Raw genomic sequence first — 19672 nt, forward strand, 5'->3', positions numbered from 1 at the left:
TAATTATTTTCATGCTCAGCTTTTGCCTAAAAACATACCCATACAATAATTAATTGTTAAATATGGACCACAAATGTGAGAATAGCTTATCGTTTCTTTGCTACACCTAGGTAAGGGCCATCCATTCTACAAATGAATAAAATTTCACTTTAAGCACCTTCATAAAATGCCCTTGTTGAAATCATCTTGCATGAATATGTCTGTCTTCTGTCCTCTGAAATGCTTTCCATATAAAAATTAGTTAATGAACAAATAACCTTCTAATAAAACACGGAATATTTTCATATTCTTTATGAACTCAATTATTTCAAATGATGAATATCAAACTTTTAGGAGAATGAAATTAAGTGGAAGTGACAGTAATTTAGTTGGAATGCATTGGAATGTGCCAGACTTCATGTTCATGTTCTTTAAAACTGAGGACAAAGTATATATCATGTTTTGAAAAGATAACCTTATATTTTCAAATGAAAATTTTTTAAAAATATCTTATAATTTAGCAGTGCTGTCCTGTATGCTTTTTTAAATCCGTTATGTAGGATATGCTACCATACATAAATTAAGACTTGGAGATCTCAAGTGACTGATATAGGCACAATTGAGTTTATGAATTGTAAATTTTCGTTAAAAATGGTATGTAGATTCTTTCCCATATTGATGCAACATCTGATGTTTGTATAGATTCTCTTCAATAATTAACATTCAGTTAGGCTCACATTTACCTGATTGTCCATTAATCTTGTAAAAAAAATATTGTTTTTGGATTTAGCTTAAGACACAAGCAGTATCCATGAATTTTTATGCTAAATTTGATTTATGTTTTTTCACACCGTACAGGGGCAACCACTTATGAATTAAGGGCTGGTAGTGATGATGACTTACATCAAACATGTTTGGCCCAGTGTCTTGAGACCCAGGGTTGTGGAGGATGTGGTAGGCCCCTGTGTAATGGTACTTTTTGTGATAATTGTCCATCCACCTGCTGGGATATTTATGTCCCAAAAGTAGGCTATACTATTATTTATCCCACTTTGAGTATAGTGAAAAAAGTGAAATGTGATGGAAAATGGCAGCGATGGTGGAAGAATGGCCGAACAAGTGTATACCATTCCTTGGTCAGGAAAAGGCTTAAATTACGTGTTGTAATTCATTATAAAACAGGTATTACATTAGAGTCAGAATTTGAGAATTTTAAATACAAAAATAACACCATTTCTGTCGGAAAATTCCTCCATGGCACTGCAGGAAATGGATGGAATGCTCCTTTTGATATGAGACCTGCATCAACACCCCCAGAGTCAAGCTGTCGCAAGTTCTTCTATTCAAAAGGTAAGTTTGATTGCAGACAGTTTTTATTAACTATTATTAACTTTTCAGTTATATTTGTCCCCTGATTGACGAGCAATCTAGTATTGTACCTTGAATGGGACTACTACTTTCTCATATTCGACTGACTTGGAATTTGGTTCTTGTCATCCACATGACTCCCTGAATTTCACAGTATTGTACTGTATGTGAAAAGACATAATGGCCTATTACTTGAGAGCATAGCTTGAGCATTGTTTCACTTAATCTAATAACTGAAACTTGATATTATGTTTCACTTGATCTAATAAATAACTGAAACTTGTATTCTCCCTGCCTGTACAAAGTAAATTGTTTGTGATTCAAATGCTCTGGGAGTCCAAGGTAATCATACCTCATCTTACTGGCTAGTGTGGGTCTGTTAAAGCTCATCCTTGGTCCAAATATCTTTAAACAGTTCAGCATGCTGAGGTCACATATTCCTCATTAAATATTCATTACCATTGCAAGATAAGCAGAACAATATACATTATGGTAATTAAGGCCTTAAACTTGTTGCAGGCATTACTGCTACAAACCAGGTGATACAGTATAATTTAACTCTGCACTTGTGAGGGAACACAGGGGAAGCCTTACTGAGCAAGTAAAGATAAATTAAAATCAAAATTATACAAATCTTTTGTTTAACTTTTGCTGAACTGATACTCAGGTGATGTCAAAGCTCTTTAGCTTTCTAATTGGAAATCTGAGAAAGTTGGCAGGAAATACCTAACAGGTTGATATTTCTGGGTTCTTTGTTACCTGAATTGTGCTTGTCAGGTAATATTAAAATATGAGAAGTATTTACAAGAGTATGCATAACATGTAATCACCATGTGAAGTGGTGCAATGCCATATTTGCTAACAAGTGCTTAGTGAGTGCATAAGTAAAATAGAGGAAGTGTTTGTGAGAGTTTACATAACCACTACTCGCCATTGGTACAGTGGAGCTTTGCCATAGCTGTTGAATGTTTGAAGTGTCAAAAGTAAAAATGGGAAGTATTTTTGAGTATTCATATTACTTGTATTGCATAAAGTTGAGTAATGCGCCATATGGAAACAGAAACCGATGTGGTGGACAAGGAGAGATAATAGAGCCAGTTAATCATCTGCCTCCCAAAAAACTGTTGGATATGTTAAAAGTGAGTCATAAACCCATATAAAGCTGTGAAAACTGACTGGGTTTTCAAATACTGTAATTGGTATTAACCATTGTCGTACCTGTAAATTTCCCTGAAACTTTTGTGATAAAGACAAAGCTTTAACCTCAGCAGGGATAGGGTTCTAATTTGAAGTAGTGACAATATGAGCTCTTCACTTACTTCATAACTTGTGGGGGTTGTTTCCCTCATGTTGTTTCTGTATTTCCCATAACTCTTCTGGGGCCCATTAGTCGATCATGCATTTCCCTTCTAAAATTTATTAAAATTTTAATGGTAACAAAGAAAGTCTTAAAAAAGTAATATTCTTGAAGGTTGTTGATGCAAAGACTAATGGCTACTGCATTAAGCTCCTTAAAACCAGCAGGAAATTACAGTTTAGGGGCTTAGTTGTCACCGTGTGCACTTACCCCCATGAAGTTCAGTGAGGTCAAAAGTTTCCATGTTTTGATTGAATAGTCCTTTTTTTTCAGATCCTTGATCAAGTTGATTATGGGCTTTAATAGCTGAGAAGAAAAGTTTTGTGATTTAAATGAGAATTACAAAGAAATTGGCAGTTAGAAGCGTACAGTCAGTAAGGCCATGTCACTTCCCATGCACTAATCAAGCATAAGTTGACTCGTTGGTTTTATTTAGCAACTTATTTTTGGGTACTAATGAGGCCTAGCTGTTCTTGCTATAGCCTGAGAAGGGCTTTCTTCTATAATGGATCACTTAATAAACCTTAGAGGTGAAGGTACAGTGTCTGAAGTTTGTGATGGAACATTCTGAAATTTAGTTGACTCAAGAAGACTCAGTCATGACATTAGTTTACCAAAGGCATTTGGCAGGAAAGACAGCTCTGGTAACCATTTCTGTTTCAGTAGTACATAATAATTAATATTATGTGAATCCTCTTAGGTAGCATACAATACTTTGTAGAGTAAGGGTTTTATAAAGAAATATTAAGTTCAACAATTAATTATTAAAAACATGCCACCACAGAAATTTGTAATTTCATATGACTTCAGAAGTGCTTTACAATCCCTTCAGAAGTGTCCTAATAATTCCTATGTTGAACAAATTAGTTTTCATTCCACAGATTATATATAGCCAGTATAAATACTGAAACATTCATTCCACAGATTAAATGAAGCTGATATAAATATTGGAATATGTTGGGTCCATGCTCATGTAAGCATTAATGTAAATAAGGATGCTGAATAGCAGCCAAAACTGTGATCACTAGGACTAGATCATATATACCTGTTCATGTCAGTGATTTGTTACTATCTCTTGACATCATTATTAAATGGCAGTAATTGTGAAATAATGAATCTGACCAGTTCTACCATATTCTCAAAAGATTAATCAAAATCTATCTTATGGCATATATATATATATAAAATTAATTTACATTGAGAAAATGCTATAGTAATATCTAATCTTAAACATTTTTCCACAGGAGCTTGCAAAGGAAATGGTGTGGCATCATACCACGCCCAACAAGCAGCAAACAGCACTAAAATACAGTATGGTTATTCATGGAAAATGGGAGATAGAAAAGTTGACGACATCTACATAATTTCAATAGAACTCTGGATCACACCACAAGAGTCTTAGTGTGCTAACGTTACTCACAGTAGAATGATTGATTGGTTTATTTTTGGATACTTGTTTCTCAACAACTATGGACCTTAGGCAAAAGGTAGTTCAGTCATTGGCATTGGTGACAAGGTAGTTAATTAGTGGGAGGTGAGTAAGGGGATGGGGTATGACCCATTCACACAGTAAATAGTAGCCACCTTTTCTTTGGATGCCTTCCTGTTCAGATGTAATGGTTGCTCATCATGGCTGTTGAAGTTTTCATGAGGATTTCCTCGATCGAAGTTGACAACTTTGGATTGTATAATTCTGATTTTGAGTGATAGTGGCTAGAATGATGATGCCTGATAATTCTAGAACAAATGATCAGTGTAAATGTCCAGGGTCCTAGATTCAGATTGCCCGTACCTTTTTGTGCTGCTTGCAGAGGTGAAGAGGACATACTGTCTGAACTGGGTTGAGTGTGTCCAGCCCAGGAGTCAAGGAGGAAGAAGTCAAAGAAAGTCCTGCTGCCTTTGCGACAGTGTCCACCCATTCTTCCCTTGCTCAATCTTATGAAGGTATCGTGGACCAGGTGGCAGTCCACGGGAACTTTCTCTGGCCAATGCTATGGCTGGTATTTTGTCAGTTCCTTCTACCCATATTATTCCCATTAAAGTTCCTGCTTCTACCTCTGTAATGTTGATTGAGAAAACCCCAGGAGACAAAGGTGCTGTGGACTCTTTGGCATCCCAAGGGATCCATCCTTATATGCTAAAAGTATTACTGGAAAGCTGGGACATGTCCCCTATTGTTAGGCTTGTTGCATGTCAGTCTGTGGACTGACAAACACCCTTGCTTTAGAATGGCTTCATGTCAGGAGGAAGCATGTCCCAAAGGTTCTTAGTGCCAGGAGGAAGCAAATTTCTGAATTTTGTTCGAGTTGAAGGAAGGCTATTGAGCTTATTCTTTCACCAATCAGCTAACCTATGGTTAACCTGGTCCTGAAAAGGCACAACTGTTCATAGCCCCTTCTTAAGGTAGGTTATGGCCAAGAGCAGTTTAGGATTTGGATAGTTTAGGCTTTCAGAGTAGATGATGACATAAGAGAGGTCATGCAGCTCCTAATTCTCCTAAGCAGATGCAAATGCCAGGAGGTATACTGTCTCGAGGGTGAGGGTGTGGCCCAACTGGATCTGCCATTTCTTGGCTAGTGGGGAGGTCTCGGAGGGGAATTCGAGAGAGTTTGGCTATCCTTTCCTGTGAGGGGCATGCTCTCACCAGTTTCATGTCAAGTCCCATGCCCAAGTACTTAATGCACATCTTTGGCTCCAACTCGGACTTGGGGAGGTTCAATACTATGCCCAAGGTCTGCCTCAGGTTCAGCACCATGTCCCTTGCCTTCTCTACTTCCTCTCTCAATGAGGTGAGGATAAGCCAATTGTCCAGATACCTTTGTAGATGGATGCCTCTGGATTGTGACCAGGGGACCAATAGATAAACTCTTGTGAACAGTTGGAGTGCTGTTGCAAAGCTGATGTAGAAAGGCCTGAACTGGTATGCCATGCCCTTGACAATGAACCGTAGGTACTTCTGGGGCTGAGGATGTGGAGATGGGCACCCTGCAGTTCCACTGAAATCATGAAGTCCCCTTCTCTTCTCTTCTAGACACCAGAACTGATTGGGGCATCTCCATGGAGAAGGGCTTCTGTTTCAGGAACTCATTCAGGGTATATTACTGGGCCCCATCCCCCCAGATGCTCTCTCCACAAGGAAGGGATGACTGTAAAATCTGGGGGAGTTGTCTGACACAACCTCCATCACCACCTTCTAAAACACCACTTCAACTTCCTTTGGCAGGGCTCTCCTCTTTGGCAAGTTGTCTGTAGGATGGGTTGGAGGGTCAATGGTGCCGTTGTGGAGCAGAAGGGTAGCCTGTACACCTGCCTCAAGACAGTCACTTCTATTTCTTCTGCCTTGTATTGCTACCACACTGTCCACTTGCTGGTCACACACACACACCCCCCTACTAGAGGCAGCTTTAGGTGGGGAGGTATTCTTCTCAATGTGATCCTCCTCTTTTACCTGTTCTGTTTCTCCATCTGTGGGCATGCTGGGATGATCAAAAGGACTGAAAGGCCACATTTCTGCTGGGGTCTCCACTGAAGCTCTGTTCTTTATACATAGGCCTCGGGGAGGGTTGCCTTTCGCTGAGGTTGCGCTGCCTTCCCAGTTGGGTAGCTATGCTGGCAGTTTGCCTTGGTTGGTGGGTGGCCTGAGAGAATTGGGTGTCCCTCGACTTCTCTTTTGACTTCTGTGGCTTTCTGTAGCCTCTTCAGTGATAAGTAGCTTGAGGAGTCCTGCAGTGGGCTGTTTTGTAAAGACAACTAGCTCTCTTGTGGATATTGTAAGGAAGGATTCACAGTGTCTCAGGATGAAGATTTTTCTATCAAAATTCCTCCTCTAATGTGCTCCAATTTTCTCTCTCACCAAATGAGCGAGTTGTTTCCTACCCTTTCACTCACCTGCTGCTGGTTATCCACCATATTACAAAAATTCTACAACTGAACTGGATTTTGCCAACATTACATCCATTTCAAAAGTACAGGTTTTAGATCTAGGAAAAATGCAAAATATCTTGAATTTGCAACATTTAGGCTAAGTACATGTTTTACTTTACCATTTTTTCTTCAGTCATTTAGCAGCCACATGAAATGTATATATATTCTTATTGCATATTACCTTGCTTAAAGTCATTGCATTCATATTTATGCATAAAGTCATTGCATTCATATTTAAGTCAACATAGATTAAGCTGACATTGCTATGTAATATGTCAAACTATTTCTTCCATGTAAATAATATATTACTGAAATATAAAATTAAATTCATTTAAAAGGATAGAAAACATTTATTTCATAACCTTTGAAAACTAAAATAAAATCACAATCTCTATGCACGTTCACTACATTACAATGATTTACTCATTTGCCTATTTCCAAGACCAAAGAAGGAGAATATCATCACCCTTTACAATGAAAAATTAATTAAATTACCTCGGCTTAGAACTGGATTGCATAAAAATTTACACAACAATTTTGTTCCAAACTTTGATACAAACCCAACACTTATGGCAGACTGAATGCAAATCTGCTTCAATTACCAGATGTGCTCCAGAGGAAGAAAAAAGTTCACACCTGTCTGTCTATACATTAGGTCCACAGTGGCCAAACCCCAAAAAAAAAAAATCAAAATCAATAAGCTAATTTTAGCACAATTTCATGTTTATGAATAACAAATTTAGCTAATTGTGTGGAAGGACTTGCTGCTCTGAGAGGTAGACATACCAAGGCTTTGGAGCCTCTACACTGGCGTGAAGTGTCTAGAAATCCAGAAGTCCTGAGGTTTAAGGAGCCATTGAATAGGATATGTGCCTTGCAGGGCAGATCCAAAAACTAAAACAGTATTTCGCTTAATTCTTCCACACAGCACAGAAATAGATACTACATAAGACCATAGTGTGAAAATGACCAAGGCACTGTTTAGAGGTTGCAATGACTTTGCTTATGGCAACCAGAGAACCAACCGAATAAATGGCACCATCAAGCAGGGTACAATAATACAAAAAGAAAAACATTGACCTAGCAAAAATTACTTGTGAAAAAATAAAAAAATACAAAAAAGGCAAAGTTGGCTAAATAATCAATTTAGTATTTAAGTTTGTAAACAAGCAAAATCTTATAGGTAAACTCGAATATGTAACCACAACAATGAATGGGAAAGTATGGCTTAACACTGACAATTGCAGATTTAAAACACTCGCTGGTTTCAGCAGACTTAACCATAACACAATTCTCTTAATGTCTCACCACAAATCCAAAAATTAAGTTAGCACCACCTAAGGATTAGTAAGGCAAAAATATGAAATATCAAGAGGAAATGCTAAATAAGGATAAAAAGAGGAAACAGGATATATTCTGGAGAGCATAACCAAAATATCTGTTTTGAAGGGCAGACATTTTCTACCACTAGAGACACTATGGAGCCTGGATGTACAGCGGTTGGGTGCAAATTCTTCTTCTGGAGCATGTCTGAAAATGAAGCTTAGTGCTCATTCAGACTATCTTGAAGTAATGAGTTCTGGTAAAATGAATACTTCTGTATACTGTATCAGGATCATCTAATTAATCAAGAGAAAGAGAAATGATAATTGTACAGAACACTACAGTTATTCATTTTCTTCTGCTACTTTATGCTGCTTTCCTGGCACCGGCACCCCTTGTATGCAGTAAATCCACCACTGGTTTAACAAAAACATTTCTTCAAATCAAAACTGTTTGAAATTCTAACATGAAATGGAATATTTTACTACAAATAAAAATGCACACACAAATTACATGCACACTTGAATGGTCTTAAAAAAGTTTAGACCTTTTGTGGCTGCTTATCAACTACATTTGGCATTGCACTTTGAATCACCTGGAAGCAATAAAAATATTAAATAAATAGTACGGCTTTTGAAACACTCAAAAATATTTGTACATAAATGCTTCACAATATATTAAATGGTTGTATAAAAAACTTCAGGCACATCAAAATAGGTCACTAACATAACCTAGGACAATCCTCATGACTTACTTATAGTAACTATACCTAAGAGAGCAAATGTTAATTCTACTGCTTGAAATATTAGCTGAATAGAAATCAGGATGACTTCAATTCTCAACACATAAGTTTGCCATAATAAAAGATACAAAATGGCAAGCACAGATGGAGCTGTGAATATGATAGATAATGCTAATGGCATGATCTGTTCTATGAGATTACCTTTTTTCCCCATAAATATTCTTACAGATTCAGTACCGACCAAAAACAATAAAAGAAACACTTCAGCCACAATGTTTCCTTTTGGGTAAGGAAGTATAGATGTTTTAAAAATAAGTAACAAAAGCTCACATATTAAAAAGGCAGTTAGATACCATCCATTGAGGTACAGAGTGATTTGGTATGGCAAGCTGGAGTGACTGTTTATGAGCACCATTCTGGTACCTGCAAAGAAAAATCAAACATGAGAAACAAATCAATTTTCATGGAGATCAAAATAATTAAATTCATAGACGGACAATTTAGCATCAGCTGCTGATGTGAAAAAAAAGTCTGGTCTATTTTACTCGCTATTTGCTGTATAATTAAGAACAGACCAGCACCTAAAGAATTATTCCTGCTGAAATTGAATGACATATTAAACAAAATTACAATATATCTTCTTTTATAAATTTATAAGAAATGTTGCTCTTCATATCTTACTTTATTTCATGGGTGTCAAAAGCAGACCAGATAGCAATTAAATATCCTGTGTAAGTAACCTTACTGAAAGTGCATGTCTCAAAACTCAGCAAGCTTCCCTTTTCTTCTTGCACTCTACTAAGCAAAGGGACCTTCTTGTATTTATGAGGTATAATATGTCTCAAAAACTTCCTAATGCATTTATAAATATGAAAAACCTGTCAGAAAATGCCAAATAAATTTTGCTACCTCTGATTTAGGTTTGAGAACTCTACTCTAGTGGACCTGAGCATCCATAAAGTTAGTATGAAGCATCTAGATAACCTGAATTAGATTGAAGGGGTCTTTAGTGAAGTCCCTTTTTCTATGACTACCCTAATTGTATTTGTTCTCTAAATGTAATATGTACATACTTGTTTGTAAGAGAATTAGATCCAACAAATTATTCCCTCAATTCCTTAGAAACAAGGAAACAAAGGATGGGGCTCAGATCACTCACCTTTGGCCAACAAACAACAAGATGATATTGTGGACTGTAATTTATACATAAAAAATCTGAATAATGGCACTTTCCATAATGGCCTCTAAAACTGAAAAAGGACTAGAAAGTACTGATGCTGACAATCCTGTACAGTACTTATCTTACTGAGAGAACAGTCTGTTGAAGAATGGGCCTGAATACTTTGCCAACAAGTTTTTTTTTTTTTAATTGTCAAAAGACAATGTATTCCAAGTGTGAATGAAGTAGCCACTGTCAGTGAATATCTTGGTCTGTAAATTCTAATACATGTACTTGAGTATATGTATATACATAAGCATCTATATATAATGTATCATCAAAAGTCATACAATTTATGGAAAGAAATGGTACAGTAAAGTACCCTACAGCAGGTAAGTTTGGGGATTTACTGAAACTTGACCAAGGACAAGATGGTACAAGAATGATATTGGGAGTCTAGTTCCTGTGTGATGTTTCTTTCATCATGTCTTTACTAGCTCAAACTAAGACTTCAAGATTAAATTTTATACTGACAAGTAAAAGTTCTTCAAACTTTGGAAGAATGCTTGTAGTTTATTGGATACCTACAGTTCAAATTCATGAATGAGTCTGTACTGGTGCTGATATGCAGCTTTAAATCTGACATTGACAAGTAAGGCTTGTCAACTGGCAAGTAAATCTTATTTTGCCTGGCAACACTTTTCAAAAAGTAGGGAGTATGTAAGGCCCATAAAAACACTATATACACATTGCAGCCATACACACAGGTATTTGGACAACTGAAGTAAATGGCAAGAGTACAGTATTCATGTGTCATATGATGGTGGTGTGTAGAAGTTGATTATTTTGGTCAATCCCTTTTATTTTGGCCCCTGTTAGCTCCCGCCTATGTCAAGCTTGGTGGGCATATCCGCTGGAGCACCTGCATGAGAATAGGTCTTTAGACTGGCTCATCAGTGAAATCAGATTTCCAATGTCCTAACAAGTTCATATTGTTAGTTTGAATGACGATGGCAGATTCTGGAAATCTTCCTTTTGTACAGGCAGCTGCTTTTAAAACCCAGCTCAGCCCCACTCCAATTTACGGTATGGCCAATAACAAAACTGGAGTTGGGCCAAGCTGGTTTTTAACAGTAGCTACCCGTACAAAAGGAAGATTCTGGAATCTGCCATCATCAGTCAAAAGATCAATATGAACCTGTCAGGAGGACATTGGAAATTGGATTTCACTGACCAGTTAATCTTATGACCTATTCTCAAGCAGGTGTCCCAGCAGATATCCCCTCCAGTCTCGACACAGGTGAGAGCTAACAAGGACCAAAACACAGAGGACTGACCCCTTTTGCATCACAGGTCAACTGATTTCTACATACCACTAACATCGTTTAGTCACACCTGCACATGCCATATGAATATTGTCACTTACCATTGTCTATATTTCACCAGTGATCAAGGATACTGAAGTTCTGGTATCCAAAATATATGGTTAATATGTGTAAATTGTATTTTTATGGGCCTTTTCATTTTCACAGTACTATGTTAGTTTACAGTAATAGACAGCCTATATTTAAGCAAAAATAAAGTACAAGGATAAATAAAGTTGCTTAATGTGATCACAATGAATGCACAAGATAAACTTGTTTTGTGCTGTCTAGAGAGACTAACAGGAAACAAATCCAAACATAACAGCAAATTCACAGTACATGTCAAAATACAGTGATCAGAAAGTATTGTGCATTCATTAACCCCTTGTGGACGGGTAACATACATACTGTATACAGTAAAGCTCCTGTATTCGCAGGGGATGTGTACTGCAACTCCCTGCGAATAGCTAAAATCCGCAAATACTTAAAACCCCTCTAAAAATGCTTATACCTGAGTATTTTTATAGTTTTATCTCAAAAAGTGCATTTAGTCATGAAAATGATATGAAAATACAGTAATTAGTGAATATTTCTCAGTGAAAAATACCGTGAATGGGCGAATTTTCCGCGAATAATGGGTAGATATGTTCCACAGAGAAATCTGCAAATATGTGAGTCCGCGAATCGTGAGAACGTGAATACGGGGGGTTTACTGTATATGTTTACATATATCTTTGTGGTGGAGTCTGGGTAATGTACATATATGTTTAAGATTTTGCGCCAAACAGTTTGAACAAATTTTGCAAGAAAAGTTATCAGATCACTTCCATGGGCCATAAATGACCTCTGGCAACTCTTACATGGCCAGTCAAGTAGCTTTATAAAGGAGAGAAGGATACCAGTTTGACTTGAGATGTCATGGGAGAATATACTGCCTCTCCCAAACCCAGAATGTCTCTTAAATATTTTACAATAAATATACTCAGAATTTGTTACTGCTTTTAATTCTTATCTACTATGATACTGTATGAGCTGTAATTATAATTGTACAAAATAAAATCTTAAAAAAATATCAGAAAAAATGCTTATAACTTGGTAAAATTAGCATATTTTTATGACTGTCTTGTGGAAAAGAGGCCCAGCACAGGGTTGGAAATATTCATATTCAACTTGACCTGGATGGTATAGAAAATTTTTTAGAATTTTTTTTTCTTACACCATACGCATACACATATCTTCCTCTTTCCATTGATTTTTTTTTATTGGCATCCTTATATTTAGCTCGGTCTCGGGGAGTGCTTAATATATATTTAGCCTGTAATGTGAGGGGTAAGAAGAGCTACCACAAAGGATATATAAAACATATTAGTTCATACATATCATCTTACTTCATCCATTTATATACTCAGATTTGACATACTCATGCATCATCAAAATTATAAAATTCTTATCTGTTTCACTAAAGAAGCATGTTACTACACCACAGTTCTTTATAGTAGATACCATCCAATATGTAGTGAAATATAGTAATGGGGATTTTATTATAAAGAGGAATATAGTAATGGGGGTTTTATTATAAAGAGATTCTTCCAAAACTCAAACCCATGATAAGATGAAGGATTATTTCTTGTCATGATTATCAGCGCTTATGCAGTAATGTAAAAATGAAACACTTTCAAAGAATTTGTATTTTTCTTCCACATACAAACTGGAGACTTTTATGTACTAATATTCCTTAGCATAAGCTGCAACAAGTCATCTAAACTTTGTAACCCAGTGGTTAATAACTGGCAGTAGGCAACTTGGTGGGGGAAGACACCAACTCATCTGCCATAAAGCACTACTTTCCTTAGGTATCAAGGGCTATGTTGGGTAGTAGAGGTGGGATTTTAATAAAAGGATCTGATTTGTATGCTTACGAAAAATACATAATACTTTAAAAATCTGATATATCCTACTGTTATGTTCCTACATGAATACAAACCATTGCCCTTCATGTATTTATGTAGGATACCTGGCTACTGTGCTTCTTGGATGAGAGGATATTCTTACATTTGACTGAAAAATAGAATTTTCCCCCTGAAATACCACGTTCCCCATCATGAGAATGAGCAAGGAGCCAATGATTCCTGTAACCTCTATACAACCTGGCACAGGGTTCTGAGGCAGCGGGAGACCTATCTAGATGCATTCGGGTCGTTTCGGCCGTAAGCACGTTTACGTGCAAAATGGGCGCCGTATTTAGTACCAGCCCCTTGGGGATGTACGTAAAACATGAAATAATAATGGTAAATACCATAAACATAATAGTAAATATCATAAATATAACGTCTTACATTGTTTTGGATGTTACGGCCTAAGTGACTTATGGCCGAAATGACCAGGACCGATCTACTCTTGCCCCAAGAAAATTTTGGGGAACCATGTGCTACCCATGAAAAAAGTGGTGCCACTATGGTATGATATCTTCCATCTGTTTTCTACATTTGATCCCTCAGGGGCTAATACTAACCATGGCAAAACAGTATAGGTGAGTCACTGTTTTGCAGTGTTTTGTACCAGCCCCTGGGGGATCAAATGGTTTTGTATATAGTATGAGGAAGTAATTGCCATAAGCCTTAATTGGGATGTTTGGCAGACAGCATCCTAATTTCTGGTGTGTTGCGAATAGCTCGGTAGATATCATACAATAGCAGCACCAAAACAGTGGTGCACAATTGAAAGGTAGGTAACATCTGGGTAAATGATAAAATAATGGGTTCTGAAGGAACACTCCATGGCACTGTTCTCAAGAGTACAGTATGAAAATACCTTCCAGGCAAAGTCCAGAGCGAGGTCATTTTTCAGTCTGGAAAGCATACCCAAATTCTAAAGTGACGGCCTAAGTCACTATCGTAGGTAGGCTATTTACGTGGGAATATGAGCTGATCAGACTTACCTTTCCCTAACGTACCCTTGGATGCTGTGCCCTAACCTGGCAACAGGGGGATTTGCCAACCCCTAGACAACTCCCCCCCCCCCAATAAACTGTGACCCTTCACACTGCATTCTACCTGTTTAGGATAAACCAGGTTCCAAATACAGCTTAAGTGTAATGTCAAACTAAAATTAAAGTAATTTAATGAGGATAGGCTACCCCTAAAATCTACAGCAACGGGCTCATATTGGGCTGCTCCGGTCAGTACCACCGATAATCCCGTTTTCTGGTCATACTGACCTCGGCTGTCAAACTGACCTCGGATTCTGACACAGTACCCTGACCGGGTACATAGCCTTGAATATACCTTAAACATTAATTTCCATGGCTTAGAAAGACCACATAGGCTCGCTTACAAGGACCACATTGCTTAAAAAGACCACTTTCTCACCTCAGCTTCAAGTGGGTCTCCTCGGCCGTGGATTGAACCCGATCCTCTCCTCGATAATTTCTTGTCGGGTCTTCTGGGTCTCTAAGGTCGTCGGACTCCCTTCGATCTTGTCGTTGGACGACTTCTTAGCCTCTGCTTCCGTTTTAATCTTGTTCTCGAGTTCCTGAAGGTCGTCAAGCTTCAGCTCAATCTTCGTCGGGTTCCTCCTGAGCATCTTATCCAAAAACGTGTCCGGAAGTTTGCAGATTTAAGGGCAAATTATTGTTGACGAGCATTTGAAGGATTGACTGGCATTTGTTTACATTTGATATAGCCAATGTCTCCAGAACTAAGGAATCTTAGCCAGTAAACCTCATGCACAGAAAATGGAAGTTCTTTTCAATTAATAGGTTATGTTTTGCTGAATCTATATAAACCTGGGCTTTTTATTTATGAAAACTGTAAAGGCTTTCCACAGACTTGTTTTTACTGTTTTCATTTGCACTGAGAACAGCGGTAAAAGTCTCCGGAACTAAGGAAACTACATAAACGTTATATATTGAAAACGGATGTCATTTTTTAATGCAAAATTAATGTGGTTATGTTTGTTGATTCTATATATCTGAGGGTTTTTAATTTACGAATATTATACAGGCTTTCCATAAATTTGCTTTTATCGTTTCACTTTGCAATGAGAACAGCGGGAAAAACATAAACCTGGATGCATTAGGCCATCTAATAATCAAAGAAAACTGGCTGGCAAATAGGAGCAGTTTCAAGGGTAACTTCAAGAAACAGGAAAATGAGACGCACTCGCACTCGAAGCTCCTTAAATGGTGGTAAATGACCACGAACATAGGCCCTAGTTAAACATTTGAGGTTCCAGTAATGTTTCTTTGAATAGGCCTTATTTTTTCTTTAGCCAGATCTATTAAAAGAAAATTAGCAAAATTTAATGTAAACCCGAGTTTGAAAAATAAAACAATGGTTAGCACTCTCATTGTTAAAGTCAATTGCTTGTTGTCCACAGAGAACGCTCCCCACCCTGTGTTTACATTGGGTTAGAATGTTTTCTAGTTAGTTCTTAAAGTCTAGACGTATATGTAGCACACATACAGTATACTTGTTTAAATCTTTCTTATTTGATGACTATGGGGTCTGTATAATTATTGTAACAGGGATTTCTGTTGTAAAACTATTGTTTGGTTTCCCTTTTTGCCTGCGGTCGCATTTTCCCCCATCACCTGTGCCTTGTTGTATTTGACCGCCCCCTTTTTTTTTTTTTACTTCCCATTTTGTTTGTTTGTTTTGTTTACTCTTTGTGTGCCTTGTCTGTAGCGTGATTTCTTAACATGAACTGAGGTTCGAAAAGAAACCATGGGACCTACCCGTGACCCCCCGCCCGCTTTTTTTTTTAGCGGAGAAGAGGAATAAAGTGAGGAACGAAAGACGAAAGGTGGCGGTTTTTCTTTGAATCACTCCGAGAGTAAAAGGAAAAAAGGGCGATTATGTCGCACACAGAGGCCTCACTGAGGCAGACTAGACAAAGGGTAAAGCAAAAATTACACTCGTATCCCCACAACAAAGAAAAATCAAACAACATCGAAAGTAATTAAACATAAGTCATTTCATGTTTCACCAAAACTAAATCAAATACTCACTGAATTTCATATAGTTTATCTTGAAAATTTCATTTAACACCTTGCATACCATCACCGTTGACCCTCAGTTTTTGTTACGCTGAATGTACAGAATATTCGCAGTCTGAAAGTGAATAATCATTCTTAATACAGAATAATCATTAAACAACTTACCAAAAGAACAAGTTAAACTTGCCGTGGAAATTAGGGACCCTTTGCCCGTAGAAGCAATGTCAAAGACAGTGTGAAGAAATTTTGGACAAGAAACAATATGGTTCGAAAAGCTGCTTAAGGTCAGAGGTTAAACACATCGCATAATGGGATACAGGTTAATAACAAGTAAAATACACATCTTATAGAGAAATAACAAACTTATGAAACAGTAAGAGTATTGACATGTTTACTGACGTTCTTTGTCGTAGATTCAATCAATGTCCCCAGAACTACGAAAATTAAGCCAGGAAGTTGTGATTCATTCTCAAAGAAAACGGAATATAATTTATTAATGCACTATGAATTAGTACGGTATGTTTTTCATTTGTATAAATGAGTTTTTAATTTAAAAAAATGTGCTGCATAAGAAACAGGAATCAGACTCAAGAGATGAACTTCTAATAAGTTTCTTTCGTTGATACACTAACAGAAACAAGGGTTGGTACGAGATGCATAACTGTATGAACGAGCCGGACAGTATGAGTAACTTTTGTATATGAAGCCTCTGGTTATATTCCTCTCGATTTCACGGACTCCCGGACTAAAATGCTCACAGTTACGACAAGAAATCATCAACCTGGAATTTTATTCCGGAAGGCTCAAAGTTGTATTTGTCGTCCAAACCGTAACTCGTTACTTGCAACCGTCTGAGAGGGAAACTGAACATACACAGTAACTTTTTTCTCACTCATTAATGTATATTACATCTCTCTCTCTCTCTCTGTCTTCTCTCTCTCTCTCTCTCTCTCTCTCTCTCTCTCTCTCTCTCTCTCTCTCTATCTCTCTCTCTCTCTCTCTCTCTCTATATATATATATATATATATATATATATATATATATATTACTAGCTGGACCTCATTAAAACTGGATGGTATCTAGCTTTCTAGAAAACTTGTAACTTTTGCAACTCTTCCTGAATAAATATCTCCGCTAGATACATCCGGTTTTAATGAGGTCCTATCAGTAATTATTGTATCAGTGGACAGAACAATTGTGTAAGTGATAAATTTAATATATATATATATATATATATATATATATATATATATATATATATATATATCCATACAGGACTTTTTGATAGTTCCACTTATGCCTTACAGACCTTTGGGCTATTGCATTCTTCATGTGGATTAACAGGATGCACCGAATTCTTTTTTACAATAAGTTATTTCTATATTTACACCTTAGAGAGGATTCATACTATTGCGAATCACTTTAGCCAGAATAAATACTACAAGATTAGCATGGCTGGTCTTGCACTTTGTCTACAGTGATTCGTACATTTTTGAAGAACTATTTTTCATTTCCAGCATCTATATTTTTTAGCGGCTTAAATGACATAAACTATAATATCACAAGCCATGTGTTATGTAGTCCAACTTCTACGTGTGGGCTGTGTAATACTTTGTGATGTTTTCTTAAGATGTGGGGATGTTGAAGAAAACCCGGGATTTGATGGTCAAGTAAAAAGGAGATTTACTGAAAAATAAGTATACCATGATATCGAACTTGCACGTTTTAGACTAATTATTAACAATTCTTATACTTGTATTAAATATATATATATATATATATATATATATATATATATATATATATATATATATATATATATATATATATATATATATATATATACATATATATATATATATATATATATATATATATATATATATATATATATATATATATATATATATATATATATATATATATAATAAATTGACAAAGATACATATGGCAGATACATAGTCCTGCATAATCCAGAATGCAACGGAAAGCGTGTACAAAATCAGTCATTTTTATTTTCGCATAACTATCATTTGATTAAGCCCCAATCTCTCCCCTTCCCCTGTCTGCTTCCTGTCGTCCTTGGACTTGGTGTAGCTCTGAGCAGAGACGGCTGAATTATCACCTTTGCCAATAAATAAATAAATAGAGAAATTAACTGGCTAAGCAATGAATACAGGGCATTATTTATTTATTATTATTTTTTAAAGAACTCATCATACGCACTTCCAGCGGTGCTCTGGATTTACAGGACGAAATATTTCGTCTGATCCTTACCAAAGTTATGTCACAGTACCTAAGAAAACCTAATAATAATAATTATTATTATTACAATAATTACTATTAATTTCGAAAAAGTCCTTTTCCATCCTCGTCATGTCTGAAATACACACGGGAAACTTCTGGTGCAGCCGAAGTCTTAAACGAACCCGAAGAATTTGTTGACTGCTTAATTTCCCAAAAGTTCTGAAAGAAGTTTGCTTCATAATGCTAATCTCGCACTTTCCTTTTACTCCACTCACGGTTAAACCATGTCTTAATAAACTCCTGTTTCTCGGGCGTTTTACTTTATCATGTCCTGTTTTATAAATAAAGAGGAAAATAAGCTAACAGAAGATAATAAGCGATGAGTTAACGTAAATGATAATTCCTTTTATTTCTCTGTCATGTCTTAATAAACTGCCGTTTCTCAAGCGATTTTATTTACTTTATCGTGCTCTGTTTTACAAATACAGAGGAAAAATATGTTGACAGGCAGATAGTAACTAATGAGTTAATAACATAAGTGATGATTCCTTTTATTTCTCTATCATGTCTTAATAAACTGCCGTTTCCCAAGCGATTCTATTTACTTCATGATGTTGTGTTTTACAAAAAAGAGAAAAATATATGCTGAAAGATTGATAATATAAAATGAATTTGCGGACGTGATAATCACATGCTCAAGCGAATTCACAAACGAAGATAAATATATATATATAAGGAGTTTTCCGTTTTCATATAGAGTAAATGAAAAAGCAAAATGACTCATCACTCATCTATTCGATATTTGTTCCACTTTATCGTAAACCATTTAATCGACGCCAATGGAACTCCGGGGGAGCTTATTGTAAAGGCTGTGTGGTGGGGAACGAGGAGGAGGAGGAGGAGGAGGAGGAGGAGGAGGAGGAGGAGGAGGAGGAGGAGGAGGAGGGGAGGAGGTGTGAGGTAGGGGAACAAGGAAGGAGGAGTGAGGATGGGAGGAGAGGGGGGGGGGAGAAGCGGAGGAGGAGGAGGAGGAGGTGTGGGGTAGGGAACCAGGAAGGGAAGAGTGAGGGAGGAGGAGGAGGAGGGGGAGAAGGTGTGAGGTTTGAGGGAGGGGAGGACCCATGGGAGCTGTGGGTCTTGTCGGGGGTTGGGTTCTGTTGTTTATTGAATCGGAGCACTCTATCAATCACCGTCTCAACAACAAAGTTTAAAT

General features: G+C 36.9%; 1 protein-coding gene and 1 long non-coding RNA gene across 3 annotated transcripts in view; one reads left to right on the forward strand and one right to left on the reverse strand.

Annotated features, from left to right (window-relative positions):
• LOC136846588 (uncharacterized) overlaps nt 1–6975 on the forward strand; it is a 26673-nt gene extending 19698 nt beyond the window's left edge. For both annotated transcript variants that reach the window (XM_067117454.1, XM_067117455.1), the window contains exons 4-5: nt 838–1329; nt 3949–6975. In XM_067117454.1, the coding sequence (XP_066973555.1) occupies nt 838–1329; nt 3949–4106 (650 nt within the window). In that variant the 3' untranslated portion in view covers nt 4107–6975. The remainder of the gene's footprint in view (nt 1–837; nt 1330–3948) is intronic.
• Nucleotides 6959–14914, reverse strand: LOC136846589 (uncharacterized). Its single transcript, XR_010855455.1, has 2 exons — nt 14585–14914; nt 6959–9116 (listed from the first exon to the last, which is right to left on the reverse strand). It is a non-coding gene; the product is annotated as an uncharacterized lncRNA (long non-coding RNA).
• Nucleotides 14915–19672: the final 4758 nt, after the last annotated feature.

This window comes from Macrobrachium rosenbergii, chromosome 15, assembly GCF_040412425.1.
Source record: "Macrobrachium rosenbergii isolate ZJJX-2024 chromosome 15, ASM4041242v1, whole genome shotgun sequence".
Lineage (NCBI taxonomy): Eukaryota > Metazoa > Arthropoda > Malacostraca > Decapoda > Palaemonidae > Macrobrachium > Macrobrachium rosenbergii.